The sequence below is a fragment of the Barbatula barbatula genome, assembly GCF_947034865.1.
Source record: "Barbatula barbatula genome assembly, chromosome: 9".
Lineage (NCBI taxonomy): Eukaryota > Metazoa > Chordata > Actinopteri > Cypriniformes > Nemacheilidae > Barbatula > Barbatula barbatula.
Window position 1 is genome coordinate 15,644,816 of NC_136772.1, and position 23,673 is coordinate 15,668,488.

The following is a 23,673-nucleotide window of genomic DNA, read 5'->3' on the forward strand; positions in this document are numbered from 1 at the left end:
ATCTTTATCTTCAATGCAAAAACACACTTTTATTTTGATGAGATTGCCACAGATCGGTTTCAAGTGGTCAAAAGGGTCCTTGAAGCTCACAAGCAGCACTTTTTTACATCTTCGCTTGATTTTGTTATTTTGTTCATTAAGGACCCTGTTATAACGTGTTTTTCTTATCACTGCCTGTAAAAGTCTGTAATCTATGCGGTAATCAATGTGATATTGTCGGGCCAAAGGTAATGTTTTGTTACGACCGCACTGCTATAAAATGATCTGTTGTCAGCAAATTGAAGCGCTGGTCATGTGCTGAGCTCACTGTCTTCATACCGACTTCTGTATTTAGGCAGCACACAGTAAGGATCATGAAAAGGAGACTTCTGTTGGTATCAAACTCTACACTGTATGGTGGAGGATATCTGGAACACTGTCAGCAGCAGATTCAAGACTTCTTTGGAAAGTAAGTTAACATTATTACTGATAATAACAATAACAGTAATAGAGTAATAATAGAAAAGGTCACTTTTAGGATTTTTGTATGTATATAGTGACATCTGGAAGAGTACAACCTGCTCTTCCATTAGATCTCAATTGTTGTAGATCTCAAGTGATTTTTTTCACCAGGGAGGTAAAGAGGATTCTGTTTGTCCCGTATGCACTCCATGATCGAGTTGCCTATACCAAGACAGCCAGAAACAAGTTCAAAACATTTGGTTTGTTTTTTGGTTAATTGTAAGTCGTGTGTTAGGTGCTGTTACTGGAGGCTTTGCCTTATCCGTGCTCTGCTTTTCTGAATGATCTTCCAGGCTATGAGGTGGACAGTGTCCATGAGACATCGGATCCTGTGGAGGCTGTCAGGAAAGCTGAAGGGATATTCATTGGTATGGAAGGATTTTCCTTTGCTGAGAATGATTAAACCACACTGAACTCTTTCAAAATAAGTGCATAAAAAGACTCACTGCACATATCCATAGGTTACAGTAATTATCTAATGTTTTTTGTGTGTCTCTAAGGTGGTGGTAACACATTTCGCCTGCTGAAAGCTCTCTATGACAACAAGCTTGTAACTGAGATTAGAAAGAGAGTTTTACAGGTGAGTGGACAAGTGTTTTATCAAAATCTATATAAAAATGCAATTTATTTATTTATCAACCGTGATGTATGTGTGTGTAAATATTTTTTCATAGGATGGAATACCATACATGGGATCTAGTGCAGGTACAAATGTGTCCACCATAAGCATCAACACTACTAATGACATGCCCATCGTCTATCCACCCACATTTGCTGCTATTGGTTTAGTGCCCTTCAACATTAATCCTCACTATTTGGATCCTGATGTCAACAGTAAACATATGGGGGTGCGTCTAGCATGTCATTCACAAAACAACTTATCTATTGTTTATTTTATCTATTGTTTAATGTAGAACTCCGTATGTTTGCCTGCCTGAAATCCAGATTCAGCTGTATTCATGTTATTTTTTGAAGGACTTATTTTAGCATTTTACAGGAAACACGTGAGCAGAGAATTATCCAGTATCACGAGGAACTGGATACAGCATGTGTTCTGGTAGGACAAACAGTTGAAAGTATCTAGTTTACTTGGGTTGTTTTCTAGTGTAGTTACTGTATAATTTACTGACAGGGTCTCAGGGAAGGATGTATGCTCTTAGTAGAGGATAACAAAGCCACACTGCTTGGGTGCACCAAAGCTCGACTATTCCAGAGGTAATTGTTTTTTAGACCCCTGGTCATGCAGATATACAAACATAGAGATTATTAGAATACTGGCAAATTAACAATGTTGTTGATTTCTTTTCTCAGAGGGCAGCAAACCACCGAGCATGAACCTGGCAGTGATCTCAGCTTCCTGCTGACTGATGCACAATGAGCTGCTACATAATATACAACACACAAACTTCAATTTTTACAAATCAAAATAATAAAATTTGTTTTTTATCAACCAGACAAGTGGTACAGTTGCAAAAATATTGTGATGTCCAGTTTATCATTGTAGATTACAACAGCAGAATCTTTAGACACAGATAAAGTTGGTAGTAAAATCCTTTACAAATAAACCAAATGGTCAGTTTTGGGGTAATATCAACCTTAAGATCGAAAATAAATGTTACTCAAGGTTTTCACTATACTGATAGGTCAGATGTTAACTATTGGTGGTCCACCAAATGTGAATTCTTTTTTTGTTTTAATGGATAGTCTTCCATAGTCATGAAAGAAAATTGTTACACCCATAATGGTCTATTTCTTATAAATGGGCACATGAAAATGGAAATACAGAAACTATTTTATGTTCTATAAAGAGCCACCCCTTTTACATTAGTTGGGTATTATTGCTTCAGGTTTGCACACTTAAATTCACATTTAATTCAGAAATCTTGCAGAGTATATTGTCTCTCAGAAACGTGCATAATCTGTCACATCCATAACTTTTCCCTATTTTTAAGATTGAGACTGTTATTTTTCTGTTGTCTGGAGTCATCAGTATAGTAAAGTATAAAGAGATGGTAAAATATATTGGTAGTAAATTCATTCTAAAATATATATTTCAAGTTTTTACTGAAAATGTCACATCCATAACACTGGAAATGGCCAAATGTAAAGCACAAGCCACACTGATGAGACAGAAAATAAACATTACACCAGTATATTTGTTTATTTGAATTATGGAAGCATTAACAACATTGGTGAACAAACTCAAGGAAAATGTAAGGCAAAAATAAAATGAAGGCGGAGATCTATTTTAAACAAAATTATGTATTTTAACCATTTGTTTAATGTTCTTTGATTTTACAGACCTTTTTTTTCAAACAATAGTTTCTCAGAAAAAACAAATTTTTATATCTGTGTAAAAAAGCATATTTTTGTCTGAAATACTACAGTTTACAAATTTTCATTTAGACAACATACTTATGGCAACCCAATATGGGTAAATTAATTTGGGAGCAGCATTGCTCTAATACATCAAAATATGAAATCCAGATTATGTTATTAATACGATGGATTTTATATTGCAATATATGTGCAGTCGAAATTAAATTCAACAACTATGAACAGCTTTTAACCAGACAAGAAATCAGTCAATACAGAAAAAAATTATTCTAATAAGGCCAGTTATGATTCATCCATATTATGATTTCCATATGCGTAGATGTATTTTCTTTCATAGAATGGCAGCCTCAGATCTTAAATAAGTCTAAGAACATGGTTAAGATTTTGACCAAGAGAAAACTTACAAATAAACATGAACTAAAATATTACAAAGGTGCTCTGTCCATAATCGGTGGTTAAAAACAAACATGCTACAATTTTATTGCAAAGAGGTTTTATACAAATGTAACTGAAAGAAACCCTGCACTAATGCGTTAACAGTAGACAAACATACAAATATTCTCAAAAAATTACAGTTTAAGCCCACATACTAAATCTAGAGGATTCCAAAACCGCTGCCTACAGGCCCTCACAGCAGAAATTTGGCTGCACAAAAAAGTATTTCCAACAGAACAAAAAAGCCATCTACCACTCTTTTGCATATTGTTCCTCAAAATTAAATCTATTAAAAGTCATTTTTAAAATAATGATTAAAAAATCTCTTTTCCATTTGTATTATTTCAAGTTCATTACTTTTATTAATATTTGTAAACACAAATTTTAAGTATATTAATATCTACACCCGACTGCGGAAATCAAAACCTCATCAAGACTCAGTGCAGTTAAACAACAGAAAAGGAAGTACATAGAGCTTTAGTCATACAACATCACCCCAGATTATTCAATACTTGTGTGTACCATTCATATGAATGAGTGGGCATGATCACTCTTAGATACCTGAAATTCTGACCTGCTAATGAAGATTAAAGTGTTCTAAGAGATGTATTGCATTCACATCAGCATCAGTACAAGTGCCATTAGTCTAAGTTTGGCGCGCTCCTGGAGGTGTGGCATCATTGTGTTGATGAACACTGTGATGCACTGCAAAAAGATCTCAGGCCTCTGTGTTTCTTTCTCCATTCTCCTGAGGCTGGAGCTGCTCTTTTTCTATGCTGTCATCCTGGGGTGGCCGGACACGTTTAAAGAAGCCCACCTGTGAAGAACAGATATGATTATGAAACTGACAGATAAAGTTGGGAGCAGAAACATCCAAAAGAAACAAGTGATACAGTTGTTTACCTTATACATGACAAAGATGAGCAAAGCCAAGAGCAGCAGTCCAGCCAGTACAGCCAGAGCTACCACCCATCCAGGAACAGGCTGAGTGAGCTCTGAATTCACCCAGATCACCTTAAGAGAGGCCTGGAGAGGACAGACACTTGGTCATGATAGTCAGATGGACAATCTAAACAATATAACTGACTAACATCATGTTTTACACAGCAATAATTATTGTACCCAAGAAAACTTCATTATTACTTCCTACTTACTAATGTCACGCTGGTTGCAAGATCAGACACCAAATTTTTATAAGGCATCTCTACAACGCTGAAGGAGGCGGATGATCGAACAGTGTATGACTTGTTTTGATTTTCAGCCTGGAAAAAAACCCACTTTGTGTTATTATACTAGCACTAAAACTAGATTAATAATTTATTAGGCAAACGAAGATTTTCGTTACCTTGAGAAACGTGCTCACGGCTAGTCTAGAGTATATAAATAAAATGGCAGTCTGGCCTTTCTCAAGACGCCCAACCCAGCACTTAATCTCCTGACACTCCCCAGTCCCACAATCCTGTGCAGGTACACACAACCAGTTAGGCTCACACATTAATGCACGCTGGTGTAAAGGACACATCTTAACAGGTCTATTGATGCACAAACTTACATTTTGTTTTAATACCAGACACAGTATAAATAAAAATATAACAGAAAGATAAAATATATTTTTATTGTCAGGCAAGTGTCAACCTCTGAAAATGGTTTTGGTGTTAAAATATACGGTTTGTTTCTCAGGAAATTAAATATAATGTGTATTTTTAGAGCTTCTAAAAGACATCACTAAATGAAAAAATAAGATGTATACAAAACAATAACGATTTACACCAGTTGTCATTTTCGAAGGATTACACCCACCCGACTTTAAATGAATCGTGTTGCTTTCATTGGGATCACTGAATGTTTCTATATATTGCAATAGTTGTGTATGAGTCTCTTGGTTGTCCTCAATGTGAAAAGAGTAATCTTAACATCATACTAATAATAATTACTGTTGGACATGAGTCAAATATCCAGAAATGCTGAAAAAGCAAAGATTCTGGAGGACCTGGATGATTATTCTTTGTCAACATTTCTTTCGTGAAATAACTTGCTCAGGGCAGGACTTTTCCCCAATTTTCAGCTTTTTCCAGATTCTGCAAGGGGTGTGTAAACTTTTAAGCAGCACCGTAATTCTAACCGCAATTTGTCAGAAAGTGATTTCAAATCTTTGGTTGCTTTCAATTATTGCCTTTCAACTTTTAGAAGGTGTGACTATACCAGGATCTCCAAGTGCTCCTCTCCTTGTTTTTCCTCCAGGTCTCGGCGTTGTCTTCCCTCTGCCCTGTCTCCACTGGTCGAAGTCTCATTTTTATCAGCTAATCTGGGATTCTAGGTAAATGAATGCATAAAAAGCATACTTTACATGAAATCTTATATTAGGAGTAGGAATGCTTTACTTTACCTATTTTCTAGCTTCAATATCAATTTGTGAACAAGCAAAGACAAAACGACTAACTACGTAGGGTACTTACCACCGACAACTAATTTGTCTGTCTGAATTGATAACCAAAAACCTGCGTAATCCAGCAAAACCAGAAGTAAAAGTGCTGGGCTTTTTCGAAAATTTCAAAGGATGGTAATTTTAGTTTACAATGGCAAATAACAGGTTAGAACCCTTGTTTTAGCGCTGTGGATGACTAACAGGAAAGTTGGTTATCCGCCGTCTGTAGTTGCTTGTTTATGACAACACATATAATATTATAAATATTATTATAAATTCTAAAACAATAATTAATATTGTAGGATACATACGGTTACATTAAGAGGGTTGATATCCCTGTTTGAACTGCAATTCATGTTGCCATCCACTTCTAATTTGGTGATGTAAAGCAGAGATCCGTTGTTGAATCTGTAGGGCCACTTCACATCCAAAATGGCCTTACTGAATGTACTGGGCCCTCTGTTCCTCAGCTAGGAAAAATAACATTTTACCTCTGGTAAAAACTGTAGAAGTTTGATAGGGAAGATAATGTCTTGTGTCGTAGTGTCTAATGTTTAATGACTGTGTTTCTACCTCATAAATGTGCTGAACAAGAGGTCCAATGTCATCCTCTAGAGCAGGTTTCTCTTTTGGCTGCCAGTTAGCGATGGGTAAGAAGACCTGCTCTGGTGCTGATACACTACAGAAGCACAGAAAACATAAATAAACCACGAAGATTGTGAAGCACTCTCAAATGTAAAGGGGGTCTATTATTAATATTAAATGTAAAAATTAATTGCACAATTAAATTATATTATTAATTAATTCTTGTTATTTAAAGAAAAATAGGTTCTATATCGCATTTCTAGTTGGTATAAAAAAATCTCATAACTAAAAATGAGTTCATAAAATCAAAGTGTTGATATGACTTTAATTGAAAGTAAGATGTCAAAACACATACCCTCGTAGTTCCACTTTTGCCAGTACAGCAAGCTCTGTCACCACTGACACCAGATTACTGGTTTTATTGAACTGATTTGAACTGTAAAAAAAAGGAAATGTTTAACTTTCACAGCTGATCAGAAGATGGCACCATTGCATTAAAAACCGGTAAAGATGGGCATCGAAATGAGGATGTGAAGGAATATCCATAAAAGGCAATGCAAAGCATAACGTTGTCAATTAGAGAGAAAAAGTAAACACTAAACGCAACAAAAACGCTGGCAGTCAACAGGGAACTGTGGCTTTAAAGCCAATGCTGTCTTATTTAAATAGGGAGACAGGAAACAGATCTATCTAATAAGAACATATTGGCTTTATCCTATTATGTACAAAGAAGTAAAAACCCTTTTATCCAAAAACATTCTTAAATTAGCATTCTGAAGCAAATCGGGTTTAAATTGTGCAATAGCAAGCAGTGTTAAAGAACTTCATACCTTTGTATCTGCAAATCAAACTTGACTTGGGTGTCCTGTTCAGACAGCTGATGCACACTGAAGCGCAATCCTGCGATTATCTATGAAATATCACAATTTTACAGAAAAAAAAATATACCACTACTGTAATAGACAAAGCACAGTCTGCAATATTCAAATATTCAGTACAGAGCGGAGAAAGATGATGGTCACCTTGGTGCCTCCTTTCATTGGGTTGCCAAGATCACACACCACCAGCCTGGTCTGATTCTCTTTCTTGAAGGCACAAGACAGCCTGGACAATGTCTGAAATATTTGAATAAAAACATTTTAACCACAAATCTAAAAATTTTGCTTCAATGAACTTTCTCTACTACAAGGATGTTCCAGGGTTCAGCATTCAGTATCAAAATACCGCCAAGCCCTTAAAGGGCTAAACAAACAATTTCTACTTGTACAAACTGAAGGAGAGGTCAAAATTATGTTTAGTGGTACATAAAAGCATTCTACAGATTGTTAAATAGCTAAATTTATATTGATTGGAACATTAACACCAAGTTTAGTAAAGCATCCCCACAGAAGTGAGGATGGTGTACTATATTGGATTTAAATAAGAACTAATGCTCACTTCGATGTTCCGCACCACTCCAATAAAATCTGCCTGAGATGGTAAAGTGATGACAAGGTCAGCCTCATATGCCCCTTCCCCTCCGTTCTCAGCTGTGACCTCTAGGGTCAGGGGATTATCATCACCTATGTAGATCTGTTTCTTGTCACTGGAGAACAAAACATCATGACACACACACGTTAATCTATTCTTCCACACAAGATAATGTAGGGCACTGATGGACCAATGACTCACCTCACAACAGTCAGTTTTAAGTCTGGCTTGCAAATATTGTCCTCACCACAGTCCAGGAGTATGTGGGCCTGGAAAATCACAGAGTTATGAGAAAAGTGGTATAATTGTAATTCCGTGAAAAACCTTCACTTTCCTTTGACCTATGCAATTGTTTGTGATCACTGGGTGATTATTTGGTTTTTAAAAAGCATTCATATTTAAAATGTTCTTAATAAAACACTTTCTGAATCAGAAAAAAATCACTATAGACCACTTCAGAAGACACTGGTCCAATGCTGCTCCAGAACTTCCTGTTTCAGTTTTTAACACACATAAATGTTTGAACAAATATAACCATCAGTACATTTATAACAAAATATCAATGTTAAACGAATATCTTTAAGATTTAATAATTTATCCAAGTTTAAAATAATTTAATAAAAAGTGCTGCTGAACAAGTGTTTATATCTTGTGAAGTGGTCTATAAATTACATCATTTATTAAATTATTGTATTTTACAAGACACTTTTAGCGCTGCAGAAAATACTATTTCGAAATTTCCTGATTTCTAATGGGTGGTTTTTTAGACTGCTTTGGTCAGCTGCTTGGATACGTCAACGGCGCCGCCATATTGGTCGTGGCAAGAGAAAAATGTAAACAAATGCAAGTTAACAGGGGGCTCCGCTTTTTCGGCATTAAAAGCGCAATAACTTTACATTTCTTAACATGTCAATAGTTGAGGATATACATGCAGCACAAATACACAGTGTCTCTAGATACTGTACTTAAATGATCAATATTTAGACGTGTACTTAAAATATCAATATTTAGACTTAGAAAAATTTACCCATCGATAACTGGAGCCGAAACATACCCGTACGCCACGTAAATTAAAGTAAAGTATTGAAACCGGTTGAGAAAGACCGCAGCAACAGCCGTCGACGTACGATCAAGCAGCCAACGAGCGGTCTAGTTATTTCTGATGTCTATGCTACAAAGTTATGTTTTTTCTAAGGCAAGTTTATTAAAGATACTTAAATGTCATAATAAATAAGGCCTAGTCCTGGCTTAATCTAAGCCCTGTCTGGGGAACCACCCCTGATTAAAATAAATAAGTAAATCAGACAGCAAAACATAATGCAAACATGATTTAAGCCACATCTCAATGACTTCAATCAAATAAAAAATGCAAGAATGTTTCCTGTGAATAAGAAGTGTTATTCTTGTCATTTAACTGGTGTAACATGGCGCTTAAAAATGTTTGCGGCACAAGGTCGGCATAATCTCAGGGAAAATGCCTGATGATAAAATGTATATCTTACATCTTTCATTATCTTTAATTGATGGTCCTTATATTAAATTCTTGTCTGAAGGATATGAAGTATGTGTAGTCACATGTGTCTGCATGAATATCTTGAGTTTATAATCACTGAATAAGTGCCCGTATTTTCTACTAGGTAAACTGATAAGATGTTAATTTCCTTGTTTCATATTGTAGTGAGGTAGGCGGGACGAGAGCCGGGATTCGAGGCCGGTGCGTGAGAGATAATGAGCGTCAGCTGTACGCACACCGGTCTCATATCATGAAGGAGATCGGGAGCATAAGAGGATGAGCGACCGGACCGTCAGTGAGAGAGGAGTTTATGTTGTGGTTTTATTCTTTTTGTATGTCCGGCAGTCGACCGTATGGGAGCCAACCTCGTTTGTTTATTTTATAAAAGTATTTTTGCGTTTGCCGGTTCCCGCCTCCTTCCTTATATGGATCTTTGTTACACATATGTACTGTACAGGGAGTGTTTTGAGATTGTGTACTTTTGGGACATTTCTGACTGCATAGAAAGCTGCTAGATTTCTTCCAGGCAAACTTGCACAATAAACAAAGCTTTGCATTTCCACACGGTGTGGAAAGATGACTTAAAGAAAGATAAAAGTGAATCATGACAAGACGCAGATCTAATGGCATATATGATAGATGTAACTCCCCCACAATAACCCTGTCCATCAAGCGACTACCGATCCCGTCTGCGCACATAGCGAGGAAAACCCTTGTACCTGCTTTGTGATATTTGTAGGAGTGGACTGGTCAAGGATGGGCAACAGGCCAGTCTTATCTGCTGCTGTTTTGTAATCCAAGCTGTACTCCATAAAGACGGAAATGGGTGTGATCTTATCCCTAAATTCTGAGTCATCCTGTAAAAGTGATAGAAAGTGCCAAAAGAGGAGAGAGAGAGAAACAGGGCTATGTCAAATGAGCTCAAGACTGGGGAATTTCAGTGCAGCTTACAGCTCTACAATATGGTCTTTTATGTCCAGCTAAAGACAGCTTTGGCTTTTTCCAGGTCAAATCCTTCTTTAGCTCTGTAACGCATTGTTCTCTTTTTGAAAACCCCAGCATGTTCCAGTGCCAAACATCTGGGCTATCAGCCAGCACGGCTCAGAAACACAGCACTAAAACATGTTTTATGACAAAGGAATCAGCACTTCTTAAGCAAGCCAAGTACAGCGAAACACAAAACTTGAATAGAGCTCCGTGATTTCACAAAGCAATACTGGCATAAACAGCTGAGGTGAACGCAGACATCCTTTAAATGAACTACAAGTTGCACACAAAGGTGTTTTTTAAACAAATTAATGTATTAATCAATGCTCTCACTATTAAATAGGCCTGAAGCTCTTCACAGGCCGGTCCCTGGTTGTTGGAGACAGTCATGTTCTTTGAATAAGAAGACATCTTGTTGTGGACGAACAGCACACGTTTGATAGCTCCCTTGTGTTTGAGGCGGTCCAGGGTCAGATCAACCTGAAAGCCTGTGAAGAAAAGGTTCTTCCAGGTCAATAAGCTTAGTTTCCCAATTTAAGTTGTAATGCAATATAAGCACAAACAGAGATGGTTTTTTTGTGTGTGAAGAGAGACAATTGAAAGAAAACAAGCAAGAGAAATATCTGCTCAAACTAATTGAATCCATCAAATGACGCTTTTGGTTAGAGTGCATGAAGTACACTTCTATAAGTTCAGTTTGCCTTTTCAAGTGTCTTCCTCACACTTTTGTGTAAATACCACCAAGGTACTTTCGGTTCCAATAAAGCCCTTTTGGATTTTTTGATTCAGTAGTGGCAAAAATACACATTTACATGTAGGCAGCAAAATCCTCCAAAACTGACGAACCTGACAGCAGAGAGCAGCTTATGTATGACAGTAAAAAACTTAATTGAACATCCTAAAAAGGTGTGTACATATACACCAGCAACAAATATACATAACATAACATAACATATCATATAACACACAACACAACACAACACAACACACAACACAACACAATATAATATAAGGGTCTTGAAAAATAAAAAAACACCTATGTTAAAGGAGTAGTTCACATTCAAAATGAAAATTATGTCATCATTTACTTACCCTCTTGTCATTTCAAACTTGTATGACTTTCTTCCACAGAACACAAACGAAAATATTTTGAAGAATGTTGTAAACAGCCCCCCCATTCACGAGCATTGGGTAGAATAAAAGTGAATGGGGGGCTGTGCTGTACTGTTTTTCAAAAAAGTCCCTGTGAACCGGAAGATGCGATCGTTTTTAATTCCGTATTTTGATGCATGTCGGAGTAAAAATGGAATTTTGAATGAGAAAAATGGTGGGCGTGGCTTGCTTTTGGCAATTTTTGTGAAAACTGTGATTTGAGTCGATGTATAAAAACAGCCGTTGCATTGATGTTTGTCACTAGGCCAAAAGTGCATTTTCAGAATTTAACTGAACATTATAAGGGCGCATTAATTTTTAAAAGAGAATGACCCACATTGATAAGCTTTTTACATTAAACGCTGCAATATTTCACGACATCAGGAATTTTAATTATCTATTATTTCATAGGGACTTTAAATAAATTACAACATCTTTTACACACTCACTGTGCACTTTTCAACTGTGAGTATCAGATCTATTTAAGACAGGCTTTGCACACATCCGTATCGTAACCTTTGCAAAACGGTAGTAATTAGCTCAACCAGACCATAGAGGAACTTCAAAGCTCAGAGAAAAATAATGAATTGGCATCATGATCTGTGGTCTGTGGGTCTGGTAGCCATTACACCCCAGACTGTGAGATTTCTATGAAGACTTTGTAAACGCCGGACGTTGGGCTTTTAACGGCCGTGCATCGTACGTCCGGCTCCAAACATATTGAGGTACGAAACATTGAGCTCTGCTTTCCCCCTACAGCAGTACTCATAGCACACACACCGCAACAGCAGGGCTCCATTTACAACCTCATGTGCTCTTTAAACTTCCAATAACATCTTATGCCCCACATTTAACACATCTGCATATATGTATAGAAGCGAGTACTTACGAAGAGAGGATGGGGCTCCCTTGCCACTTGCCTTCAAACAGTACTTTACAGAGAAGCTAAGAATAAAAACATGGTACTTGTAAAGTGAGATTGTAAAGGAACAGTATATTGTCAATGCATGAAAGTCCATATTAGTGACAATAACAAGCATTTTAGATGGATGAAACAGTTTTTATTTAAAATCAAGCGAACACAAATAATCAAATTATCAGTTGTGGTGAGCAGACGTGACGTCACCGGCCTCGCGCAGTTCCCTCATGGCTCTCGTCCTGCCCCGCCCCGCCCCACTCACCACATCAGTCATTTAAATTATTTCGTTTGTTTTTATCATTAATCGTTTTTTACCATTAAAGCAAATATTTAAAAATCAATACCCCCAAAAAACATGCTCCTGCCTTTTTTGCTCTGCCCTCAACGCTTGCTTACTCTCTCTCCTCCCCCCTAATTGCTGACTGGCTACAAGAGTGTTATGGTGTTTTGTGGATCGGTCCAATCCTCCAGTTTTTCTTCCGTTTACACAAACAGAACAGATGAATGAATGAGGCATTTATATAGCGCTTTATTGTGTATTGTTGTACACCCAAAGGGGATTATAATCATATGAAGAGGGTCTCTCATCAACCACCACCAGCGGTCTAACCGAATCATTTTCTATTTAAATTTTTAACTTAAAAAAATAATACATAAAAAAATGAATTGAATGTAGAACTTTTCTAATCTACCAAAGCCACACACCCTGAAAAGCACCCCAGTGAGTTTTAACTAGATTGTTTGTGTTACAAGAATTGTCAAACAATTAAATTCTTTGATGAAAAACAGAAGGATCGCTCACCAGGACACCGTTGTGGTTGTTCCAGGCAAATTGCAGCTCTTGTCTTCAGGGTTCAGGATCTGTGGGCTTATATCAAGCGTGGTGTTCACACTGATGACTGGACGAGCCCTAGACACAGAAAAACAACCATCAACACTCCACCATTTTAGACATTTCAGATGAGAAAGCATACATTTCCTCATATGATGGAAAAATCTAACAGATAGGCCAATAGAGTCTGGATGGAGTGAATTATTTAAATTCAAACTAGACACCTTTATTTTTTTTCCATTCTGCTTTTATGTTCCCTAGCACCATAAAAAGGTTTATGTAAGGTGTCAATCAATGCCTGGTGGTCTTCCACAAAGATATATAGGCAGAAAGAAATCTTCCACCATGTTTTGTTCTTTTAATACCTGCAGTAATTGCTTTTACTACCTCCACATACAGCAAATGAAAAGTTGCTGAATTAAATTAGAGTACTTTTAATGGTATATCCGGCCTTGATCATAAAAGTCTATCAAATGCAGGTGTGGCTTCAAAGCGAGCCATAAGCATACTGTACCTGTATAGAACAGCTTTGTCAGCCCCAAACACGCCAACAACAAGGTCTAAAAGAAGAGAGAGAAAGAATAAGAGAGAGATATAGAGACAGCAGAAAGATCAGCTTTTCTTACTACTGACAAACACAACTTTTCGTTTTGTAAATATCAGCAAACATGTGTGCGTAAAAAAAGTATTCAAGTGTTGAAATATAACCTGGGTATCCATTTTGATCCACGTCAGTGCCTCCGTGCATAGCGTAACCAAAGCTAGAAGGCATGGAGGCCGACGCCCACGTACCCTCCAGAACTTGAGAGGCGACAGGATTGGGCCCGGTGGGACGCCCGTTATGAATGTATACCAGTCCACGGTTGAACTGCCCTCCATACGGGGCTGCAATTGCCACATCTTTAAAGAAGAGAGGTGTGGTTATTTAGTAACAACATGGTTAGTGGTTATTTCTGTGGCTCTTGAGTCATGATTACTGTTCTGTAAATACAGTGAGTACTGTCTGTCTGTGTTGCAAGCCATTGTGAGAACGTACTGCTTTTCTCACACAAGCTCACAAATACATCCTAAAACAAAGTGAGGCAGGTTAAAATAGTACCATTATATCCATCCATGTTGAGGTCTCCTAGACTGCAGATGGAGCTTCCATATCGAGCATAGATCTCAGAGCCAGTGAGTTTGATGACAGTGTTGAAGGTAAAGCCACCTTTGCCCAGGTAAACATACACTTGACCCACTTCCCTTAGTTTCCCATCTGAGCCACGGTCCATGAACAAAGGAGCTCCCACCAATAAATCCATCTTCCTGTGGAGGGGAGTAAATGTTTACAGCATGTGTTGTGTTTAGATGCTAGTGTAATAACCAAGCAGTTTAAATAACAATACTTTCTTAGTCAACTAGCTTAAGCAAAATAAGCTAGGTTTTGCTGGTGAACAGGTATACCATTAAACCACAGTAAACCCGGGACATCCATGCTGGTGTAAGCTGTTCTTAAAACATTTGAAAGTGATACTGACAATCACAGAGTTCTGAGAAACATAAATCGGATGAAATCTAATTTCTCAGGTCATAAAAATAAGTCCCTTTCTAAAGACAAAAAAGTTCAGGAGAAAATTTCGAGAACCTTATCTTCACTGTTGCACAATGCCTGATCTCAATTTTTTCAAGTTTTCTTTTTAAATGCTGTCACTGAGAGCTCTCTTGACATTGCTGTGCATACATTTAGAGTCAGGTTACTTGCCTCGACTGAAACATGGAACTCAAGAACATAAAACATTAAAACATCAATAAGACCTTAAATAGATTTGTGTCTGAGGAACAGAATATGATATCTGTAGCAAACATCAAACTCCCTTTAGTGAATAAAAAATGAGAAGACAGCATTACTTACCTATCATTATTAATGTCAACAGCTGCCACAGAATGACCAAAGTAAGCGGCCATCTTAAATGGAAAGAGAAAGATAATTTAGATATGACTAGACTGACACATGTAAAGAAATAAACATTGTGATGCCTATATTAGTTGAGTTCCTTAACGTGTGTATATACATATCGCATGTAAGTCTTACAGGAAAGTGATGAAAACATATACAAAAAATAGAATATATATAAATAGATATCAAAATAAAAGGTTTATATGAAAAAATATATATGTTTCAAATAAGAAACCCTTGGAATGTCCTGACTGGCCAATCAGAATCAAGCATTCAAATGAGACGTTTAATAAATCCAGATGTTATAGGCACCTCAGGGAAGCATCCAAGATGGGATGCCCAGTATATTGTTGTTAAAATATTACTATTAAAATTATTGTTGCCTAATATTACACCAAAAATAATTATAAATATGTCACTGTCGGGGCTCATTTCTGCGATAACAAGCGGCTGCCTGTACATTATCGCTTACTTATTACACGGCTCATTTGAATGCTTGATTCTGATTGGCCAGTCGCGACACTTCAAGGGTTGTTATTTTCAAATAACAACCTCTCAAAACCAATAACACCCTATTACCCCATTTCTGCAAACATTTTGAAAGGGGCAGTTTAATAATATACAAAAGGAATTATAAATATGTCTTTTAATAACATATATGACATTATATTTATAAATGATAAAATCAAATTGCCTGTTCGTGACGTTTCAACGTGGTTTCTTACTTTAAACCCGAAACTAAATGGCTTTTCCTCGCAGGAGGTCTGCATTCGTTAAAAATGAGCTAATAAAATATTTAAAATTCACATTTTATGTCCAGTTTTTTCCTCATGTGGCAAGCAACCGTGTAATAAGCGGGATTATGTACAAGCAGCCGGCTGTTATCGCAGAAATAAGCCCCGAGATTGTGATCAGGACCCGACGCGTACTTATGAGCTTGAAGTCAAAAATCTCTGTTGAAGCTAGTGTCGAATCCAGCTTGATTAACTACTGATGAATCAGCACTGTGATTGATTCAGCTAACACACAATCTGCTAAAACCCAGAGCTACCCCCCTCTCTCTCTCATGCTCTCTCTCTTTTCTTCCACACCCTTAGGTGACCACGACTCTGCTGTCAATAGTTTCCAGATGTGGCAGTGGTTTTAGGACATGAACCATCCGCTTGTAAACAGATGTTGAAAAGAACTGGCCCATGACCACATCATCACAGGGCAGCATTGGATGAAGATGTCATGTGACCTGCAGGCCGCCCATACACAAGCCTACTCATGCATGCTTTTACCACACCTCATGATACACATTGCTCAACACCCAAGAACTACCACAAGAGTTTTGTAACGCTTACCTGTGTGCCTGTAAAATTATACATAGATTCCATGTTCCTTGCGTTGAAGATGTTGACCTAGCAAGACAAACACAGATTCATGCTGGTGATTGTAAAAGGATGGCATTATTTTTACACGTTCACTTCATTACCAAAAATACTTTTAAACTTACATAGCCGAGAGCCTTCTCCCCTCTAGGAACTCCTGTGACGTAATCTAAAGAGGCAGAAAAAAAATGTCTTTATTGACCAGGAAAGCATGGTACAACCATAGAACAGTTAAGCAAATCCCATTATGCACAATTTCAGTTTTACTAAGAAATCGCACATACAATCAATGTCATCCTAAATCCTATGTTTAAAATAAAACGAAGAATGACAAATTGTTCTTATACATAAAAATGATTTTAAGATCAGGCTGCCGATCTATCAAAAAAATACATATCTTACCATCCTCGCCATCCTCATTAAAATCGGCAACGGTCACAGAGTAACCTATAAAAGAATCATAATACTTCATAAATAAAAATATTATCAAAATAATGGTGAGCACTATACATTTTTATAAACATGTTATAAACTAAATATTAGGTTCTACATCTAATTCTCGGGTAACTGAAGTGCAAAACAAAATAACAAGTTTCAGGAGACATCATAACAAAAACAAACAGACTCACCCAAATAACTATCATCATACTGAGACACAGCTGACTTTGTTGATAACTGGTTATTGTATTGAGTTACAAACTCCTTATTGTATTTGCTGATGACCTCTGTGATGTCATCTGAGATCAGCTGACCTGAAAAGTGCAAAATAGTCAATTTACAAATATCTTCAATATTACAGGATACAGAGGTGTTTTAATACTGTTAAATACTTAAATGAATCTACAAAAAACACAAACACAACAAATTTAGCATTTCCGATAACAAGAACTGTATTTTAAAAGAGATAGGCTACACAATCATACATAATCTTGGTTAAAGTCCTCTTTCCTAAGACTGACTCATTGCATTGAATAAGCCTTTCAGATGGGGTTAATTTAACAGAAAGCAATGATTGTACAAAACAAAAAAACATTGAAGCCGAGAGTGATACCATTTTGCTCCTGCCAGAAGCAAAAACAAAGCCAAAAATAGCTTTTTTGAAAATGTCTTTTACTATGGCAAGTTAGTACCTATCTATTCCACAATCACATACTGCCATTCTCCTTTGTGAAAGCATTTTGCCCTCAGCAGGATGTATTCATTATTACACCCGCACTCAGCAGAAAAACAAAACACAGTAAAAAGAACCAGCTATTAAAAAGGCTTTTAAAATCAACTTTTAAAAACAAGCACTGTGGGTCATGAAATCAAGATGTGTCATAAATTAAACTCTTTTTCTGGGCTCAGTTCCTAGCATGACGCCGCCCAATATGAGGTCATAACATAAGTGCCACTCAGTAAACAACTATTTCAACAGCTTAATGTATTGCTTCAATGAAACCAAAGGCTCATCTCTGGTGCAGCAGATAGCTTATGACTCTGCATTACTGATTGACATAAAACACTAGTTTCCTCTGGGTTTTTCTGAAAGGTGGAGCTTGTGGAGCAAATGTTGTGCAAACATCTTTAACCAACCCACAGCAGAAACTCCTGACAGAGCACATTGTTTGCTCCCTGTTTGCCATAATGCCTTTCAGTTTCGAATCCATGGAAGCATTATAAAATAAAGCAGTTTACCTTGCCAATAAAAACTTCCTGGACCTCCAATAACCACCCGATTCTTCTAAAGAAAACAGAAAAACATATTTTAGTAAGCAAGTTTGAAAAACTGTTATATTAAAAAAAAATATATATATATATCATTATTTTGCATTTATGCAGGTATTGTGGGTGTTTCTGTGGCTCAGTGGTTAGACCATTGCAAATGTATGGCATGAATGAAGTCGCTTTGGATAAAAGCTGTTGAATTTTAACAGAAACTATTATTTGATCTGATCGTTATTTTTGGAACTAAAAAACATTTTAAAACAAAGTATTGTGTTATTTCAAGAAGTAGATAATATGAACTTGCTTTCTTTGCAGCATTTAATCTCTGAAAACATTGCATTTGACAATAAAATTTAATAATATTTTCATTTTGAATAGGTAGAAATGTTGTCATTAGTCCACAGAATGAAACAAAAATTATCATTTGAATTAAACATGTAGCTAGAAAGAGAACATTCAAAACAACTGAAAAGAATCTTGGAGTGGTCTCTTATTTTTTCAGTGAGTTCAAAAGCAGTTTGTGACATTATTGCAGACTTTTAATCCAAATTATATTATTAGCACAAAAGTATGAGCATTTGTTTTGTCCTTGTTATTCCAGCAAAGAAATCTGTCTGCTTCATAAAAGCAAGGTCATACATGTCACAAATTTGTCCATTTAAAAATGTTTAGAGGGAAAAAGGTTTAGGTTTAGAGAGAAAGGTTGGCTACTTTAAAAATGCTAAAATTAAATATTTGATTTATTTCTGATTTCTTATTAACAACAAAACATTTTTTATACATGTTATATGTGTGTTTGTCTTACTATACATATGCTTGATACATTTGTGTCATCCCAAAGTTTTAGACAAATGTGAGGGGAAGTATGAATTAAGAATTAATAAATGACCCCATACCTTTAATTGGTAATCTAAGTGACTCATAAAGGTCTATGTGGTATTAGGATTAAATTAAATTAGAATGAACCTTAAAGCAGCCTCATTTGAACCAACTCTGTGTGTATGAAAAATGTAACACAAACAATACCTTCACAAAGTCAGCACTGAAACCTGCTTGACAAAATCCTTGTCCCTCTGGTGAGTTTGAGTCTGACAGATAAAACAATATGAGCCTGACTCATAAAACATAGTCATTTATATATTCAAGACAAGCAGAAAATAGCTTTGAAAAAATATCAATGTAAATGAAATCAGAAACAGGAAGGCTATATTCAGACACATGAACTTTCCTAACCATATGACATGTGGCACATCGTCTGCCGGGTATCATTAACTCACACCTATTATCTTAAAATCATGGTTGCTCAGTACAACTAGAGATGGAGAGAACATGACTATTCTATCCCATAAATCACAGTTATGGCATTACTGACAAAGGCTAGTAAGTATGACCCACAAATGGTGACAGGAGCAAGCAAAGCACTGTGATCATCTACATACTGGAGCGGCAGGGTGAATATTCCACAATGCTGTTGCCTTTCTTCAGGTAACATGTCCCAACAGGCTCTCTTTCTGAGAATCCATATGTAGTCCACTGGTAGAGAGGAGCACATGCCTGAACAGAGCAAAAAACACATATAGACATTTTATCTAGCGGATGTGCGAATAAGACCTGAAAACCAGTTGTTTAATAATAGGTATGCTGGAAATGCTTTGTAAAAATCTGTTGATTCTCCTTACGTATTCATGTTATCATGTACGTATGTGTGTTTTTTGCTTACAAACATAAACTTGTAATTCTTTGATATTTTTGCTGTAAATATGTCGAGAAATCATCATCATTGGATGTTTCTCGGTTTTTCTTATTTTCCCCCTGAAGCTGCTTTGGAACAATGCACATTGTGAAAAGCACTATATAAATAAAATTGAATTGGATGTAGCATGGATAGAGACGGTTGTGTTTTTCCATTTGTGTGTGTTTATACATTTATAATATACTAGTTTATGAGGATAAGCTATTTTCAGCTAGTGCAAAACGTGTTATTAAGCTAGTTAATATGTTGACAGGGTCAGTAAAGTGAATTACAAACATAAAATGATTATTTTAATCTCGTAGATTCATATTTTAATACGCCACCCTGACATACTGACCAGTATATGGTCACCAGAGGACCGCACTGTTGCTCCAAACCACTGATTCGATTTGAACTCCATTTGTTTTCCAGTGGAACCTTTCCTGTCATCTGTGATAGGACAGAAAAAAAGGAAGGAGGAGTGGAAGACGGACAAGATGGAAATGAAATTGATCATGCCCTTTCACCATAACCGCTAAAAATCATATGCTACATTTTTAATCAAACATTCATGAATCAAACATCAAGCCGAGTTGACATGCATCCCATCTCATTCTCTTTATAACCAAACCATATGAAGTTCATTCACAGGTCATGAAGACCAACAGCTGAAGCTATTCGTGGCATCGTCAGAAATCACAGAACATTTTTCTAGCTTTTCAGTTCAGCTGTTAACAACCAAAATGGACTTATTGGACATTATTGCTGTAAAGGCAAGAGTTAGTTAGCGGTGAAGTATTTGGGGATGGTTAAATGACACCTCTAAACTGTTGATCAAAAGTTCCATCTTAATTTGACTATGACTTGAATGCTCTAACTCAGAGAATAAAAAAAGAACAAAAGCACACACATCAACCTCAAATGGGTGCTCGACCAAAATAAACGGTTTATATACAAAAGTCGGCACACCAAAGCTCCAAAAAATCTATTGATTAAAAGACTATAGATGGCGTGTAACGTTTCGAGCAAACAGGCTCTTCACGATCAGACATTCATCTTTTTATCAATAAAGTGAATAAGCCAGCGATTGGAGAATTCAGACATCATTCTAAACATATACAAAATGACTAAAACCAGATTTAATTACAAAACGTGTACTTCCAACAATTTCTGAGGATGAGTTTTGTCAGTCCTGACACAATACCTGTGTGCATGTGGTGTCTACACGCTCACACATGTGAAGATATGTGCTGACCTGTTCACGGCTCAATGCTACATCCGCATACAAACACGCTTGGTTAAGGTCTTTGCCTCAAGCACTGGTTTATCTCAGCCATGGTTTCAACTTTAGAAAGCAGGCAGCAGCTGTTAATTTGTCTGTGCTACTGAGCTGGAATTTCCCTGTGTTTTTCATGGTCAACAGTCATAGAGACGGTCAACAACACCCAGGCTTTACTAGAATTAAGCACTTATTGTTAAACAAGCTGTTAGAGTCGTTAAAAGTACAGACACCAAACATGAATGCTGTTCCATAAACAATGTTTTTTCCATCTCATACTTTCAACATTTTGCTTTAATCTAGGCTGAGTGTAGCCTACTCATCCAACAGTCAGCTGGTCGGCCAGTACAGCCACGTACCTTACAGCAAAACATGTCAGGACACAGTATGTGTTGTTAATACTGGAGAAAAGAATGTAAAGCTTCTTTTATGAAACAGGAATTATTAAGTAAACACTGTTCTATTACAGTAAGTTTTTGAAAAAAAAAAAAATCTGAAAGGCAATGGAAGATACTACACTCAGAAAATCACAAAAAAGTTTATGCAAAAGCAATAAGCCCCAAGAACCTTGCCACATACTGTAATAGAGCAGTGTTTATATTTGTTTTTATATTTACGAATTCCATTTTATCAACCTAATGCAGTAACAGTCAAACACTTTTATGTGTATCTAAATACATTTAAGTGCTGCTACATGGTTCTATTCCAAAGGATTTTCTGAAATGTGAAGAATAAAAATAGTCCAGTTATTGGTGACAAACTCTTAAGTTAACGTTTTTTTGTTTGTCCGGGGTGCTCTTGAAGCAATCCAGCTTGGCTTGCAGTGTAAATTAGGCCAGACCAGTATATAACCGCCGCTGAATGCCAATGAGATCGGGCACAAAAAAGCTGGCATAAACAATACCTCAATGCAACGGAAGCCTAGACAAAGTCCTGTTATTGAGAGTTAAACCTAAATCCAATTTGTACCGATTTTATTCTGAGGAATAGTATTTAATAAATATAAAAAATAATCTAATCTAGTTAGCAAACCAACACAAGAATATGGCTACAATAAAGAGACCACCTTGTCTATAAACACGCTTTTGCGACCGGATTCATTGCAGGCCATTGGCATGTATGAATTCAAAAGAACAATCTGTAACAACCACACAGTCCTAGATGAGCCTTGACATGATCCCAAGGTCCCTCCCCTGTTATCTTTCCTCCACCTATTAAAAATATTTGGAGCAAAGCTGATCCATGACCTGGTAAATCATCACAAAGGCATTTCAGAAGTCTTATAGTATCCTAAGAACACTGCACCCATTCCACCAAGTAATGTGAATTTACACACTGATGCACAGAATACATACATAATAGCAGGGCAGACAAAGAATACGCTATGGTGACTGAAAAACAGTGTAACGACTTACCAGTGCTGTCAAACTCAATCTGTGTGCATGTGCCGCTTTTGTGCCAAGGACAACTAAAGACAGCACCCCTCTCAGTTACTGAAGAAGGGGTTTGATCTGAGGTGTTTGCCCTGGGAGCGCCCACCAGTATGTTTAATCTGTAAACACATGGTAGATAAGTGAAAAGAAAGTAATGTAATGCTATTACATTTGATGTGGGATTGAAAATTCTATTCTATTAAATTATATTATCTATTCATGCATACTTTATAATATAATATAAGCACTAATATTTACAATATGTAAAATATAGTTTAATGTTATAAAGTAATTGCATTTTATTTTTAAGCTAACCACTTAGTATTATTTCGCCAGTAAAAGTATTAATTATTTAAAAACAATTAACCATCTCCTTATTGTTGTTAATCTTTTGCAACATTGTTTATTAATGAACTGTCATCGCATATCAATCCAGTGTATAAAACAAATCTTTGGGCACTAAAAAAAGAGGAAAGAAATCCTATAGTGCCCAAAACTCCTGACCAGATCAACAATTCATCTACTCACTGTTTGTTATCAGGATTGAAGAAAGCCACAGAAAATCCAAAATAACTTCCCGGAGGTCCTGAGAAAACCGAGGTTTTGCTTATGTCCAAATTAAAAGAAACTGCGTGTTTAAAGCAGACGAGAGCCAACAGAGGCCAAAGCCAACAGCAGACTAGATGTTTTCCCATGGCAGACGTATAGAGAGTTAACAAAGTAGCAGGAGATCGGGCTGTATGTGTGTGTGTGTGTGTGTGTGTGTGTGGGTGGATGGATGGATGTCTGGATCAGCAGTAAAGACGATCGGCACTGACTCCACACTCCATAATAAAACCAGATGAGTTTAAATCCCCGCAACACGCTAAGAGTTAACCGGAAATGTGCGTTACATTATTGCAGGCAGACGATCCAAATAAAGCCCGTCGGTTTCCAATCGGTCCCGGAAAATAGAAGCAAACTTCTGAAGTAGGACACGGGACTCTGATGGAGAGCAGCGAGATGTCTCGCCGTACAGGAAGTAAAAAAAACAACCCACTGAAACGTCACCCCCCGT

At 36.8% G+C, this 23,673-nt stretch overlaps 2 protein-coding genes across 4 annotated transcripts; one reads left to right on the forward strand and one right to left on the reverse strand.

The window, feature by feature from the left end:
- The first annotated feature begins 45 nt into the window (after positions 1–45).
- LOC306898751 (alpha-aspartyl dipeptidase) lies at positions 46–2,751 on the forward strand. 3 transcript variants are annotated; one of them, XM_079464494.1, is made up of 9 exons: positions 46–227; positions 335–448; positions 613–701; positions 795–869; positions 1,002–1,081; positions 1,176–1,349; positions 1,499–1,558; positions 1,634–1,716; positions 1,813–2,751. In XM_079464494.1, exons 2-9 carry the CDS (start codon positions 354–356, stop codon positions 1,877–1,879), a joined length of 723 nt encoding a protein of 240 aa, XP_079320620.1. In that variant the 5' UTR covers positions 46–227; positions 335–353; the 3' UTR covers positions 1,880–2,751. The 3 variants fall into 3 exon arrangements, with proteins under 3 accessions (XP_079320620.1, XP_079320622.1, XP_079320621.1); XM_079464496.1 differs by lacking the exon at positions 613–701 and having other exon boundaries at positions 64–227; positions 1,813–2,653; XM_079464495.1 differs by lacking the exons at positions 46–227; positions 613–701 and having other exon boundaries at positions 280–448; positions 1,813–2,653.
- itgav (integrin, alpha V) lies at positions 2,639–23,673 on the reverse strand. Its single transcript, XM_079464492.1, has 30 exons — positions 23,145–23,673; positions 22,599–22,735; positions 20,263–20,354; positions 19,612–19,726; positions 19,199–19,260; positions 18,143–18,188; positions 17,095–17,217; positions 16,868–16,912; positions 16,591–16,634; positions 16,439–16,495; positions 15,048–15,100; positions 14,256–14,461; positions 13,865–14,056; positions 13,671–13,716; positions 13,127–13,234; positions 12,295–12,350; positions 10,587–10,741; positions 9,986–10,123; positions 7,955–8,022; positions 7,721–7,868; positions 7,306–7,398; positions 7,114–7,193; positions 6,639–6,719; positions 6,272–6,377; positions 6,010–6,168; positions 5,476–5,586; positions 4,619–4,732; positions 4,428–4,535; positions 4,177–4,299; positions 2,639–4,090 (listed from the first exon to the last, which is right to left on the reverse strand). Exons 1-30 carry the CDS (start codon positions 23,309–23,311, stop codon positions 3,992–3,994), a joined length of 3,132 nt encoding a protein of 1,043 aa, XP_079320618.1. The 5' UTR covers positions 23,312–23,673; the 3' UTR covers positions 2,639–3,991.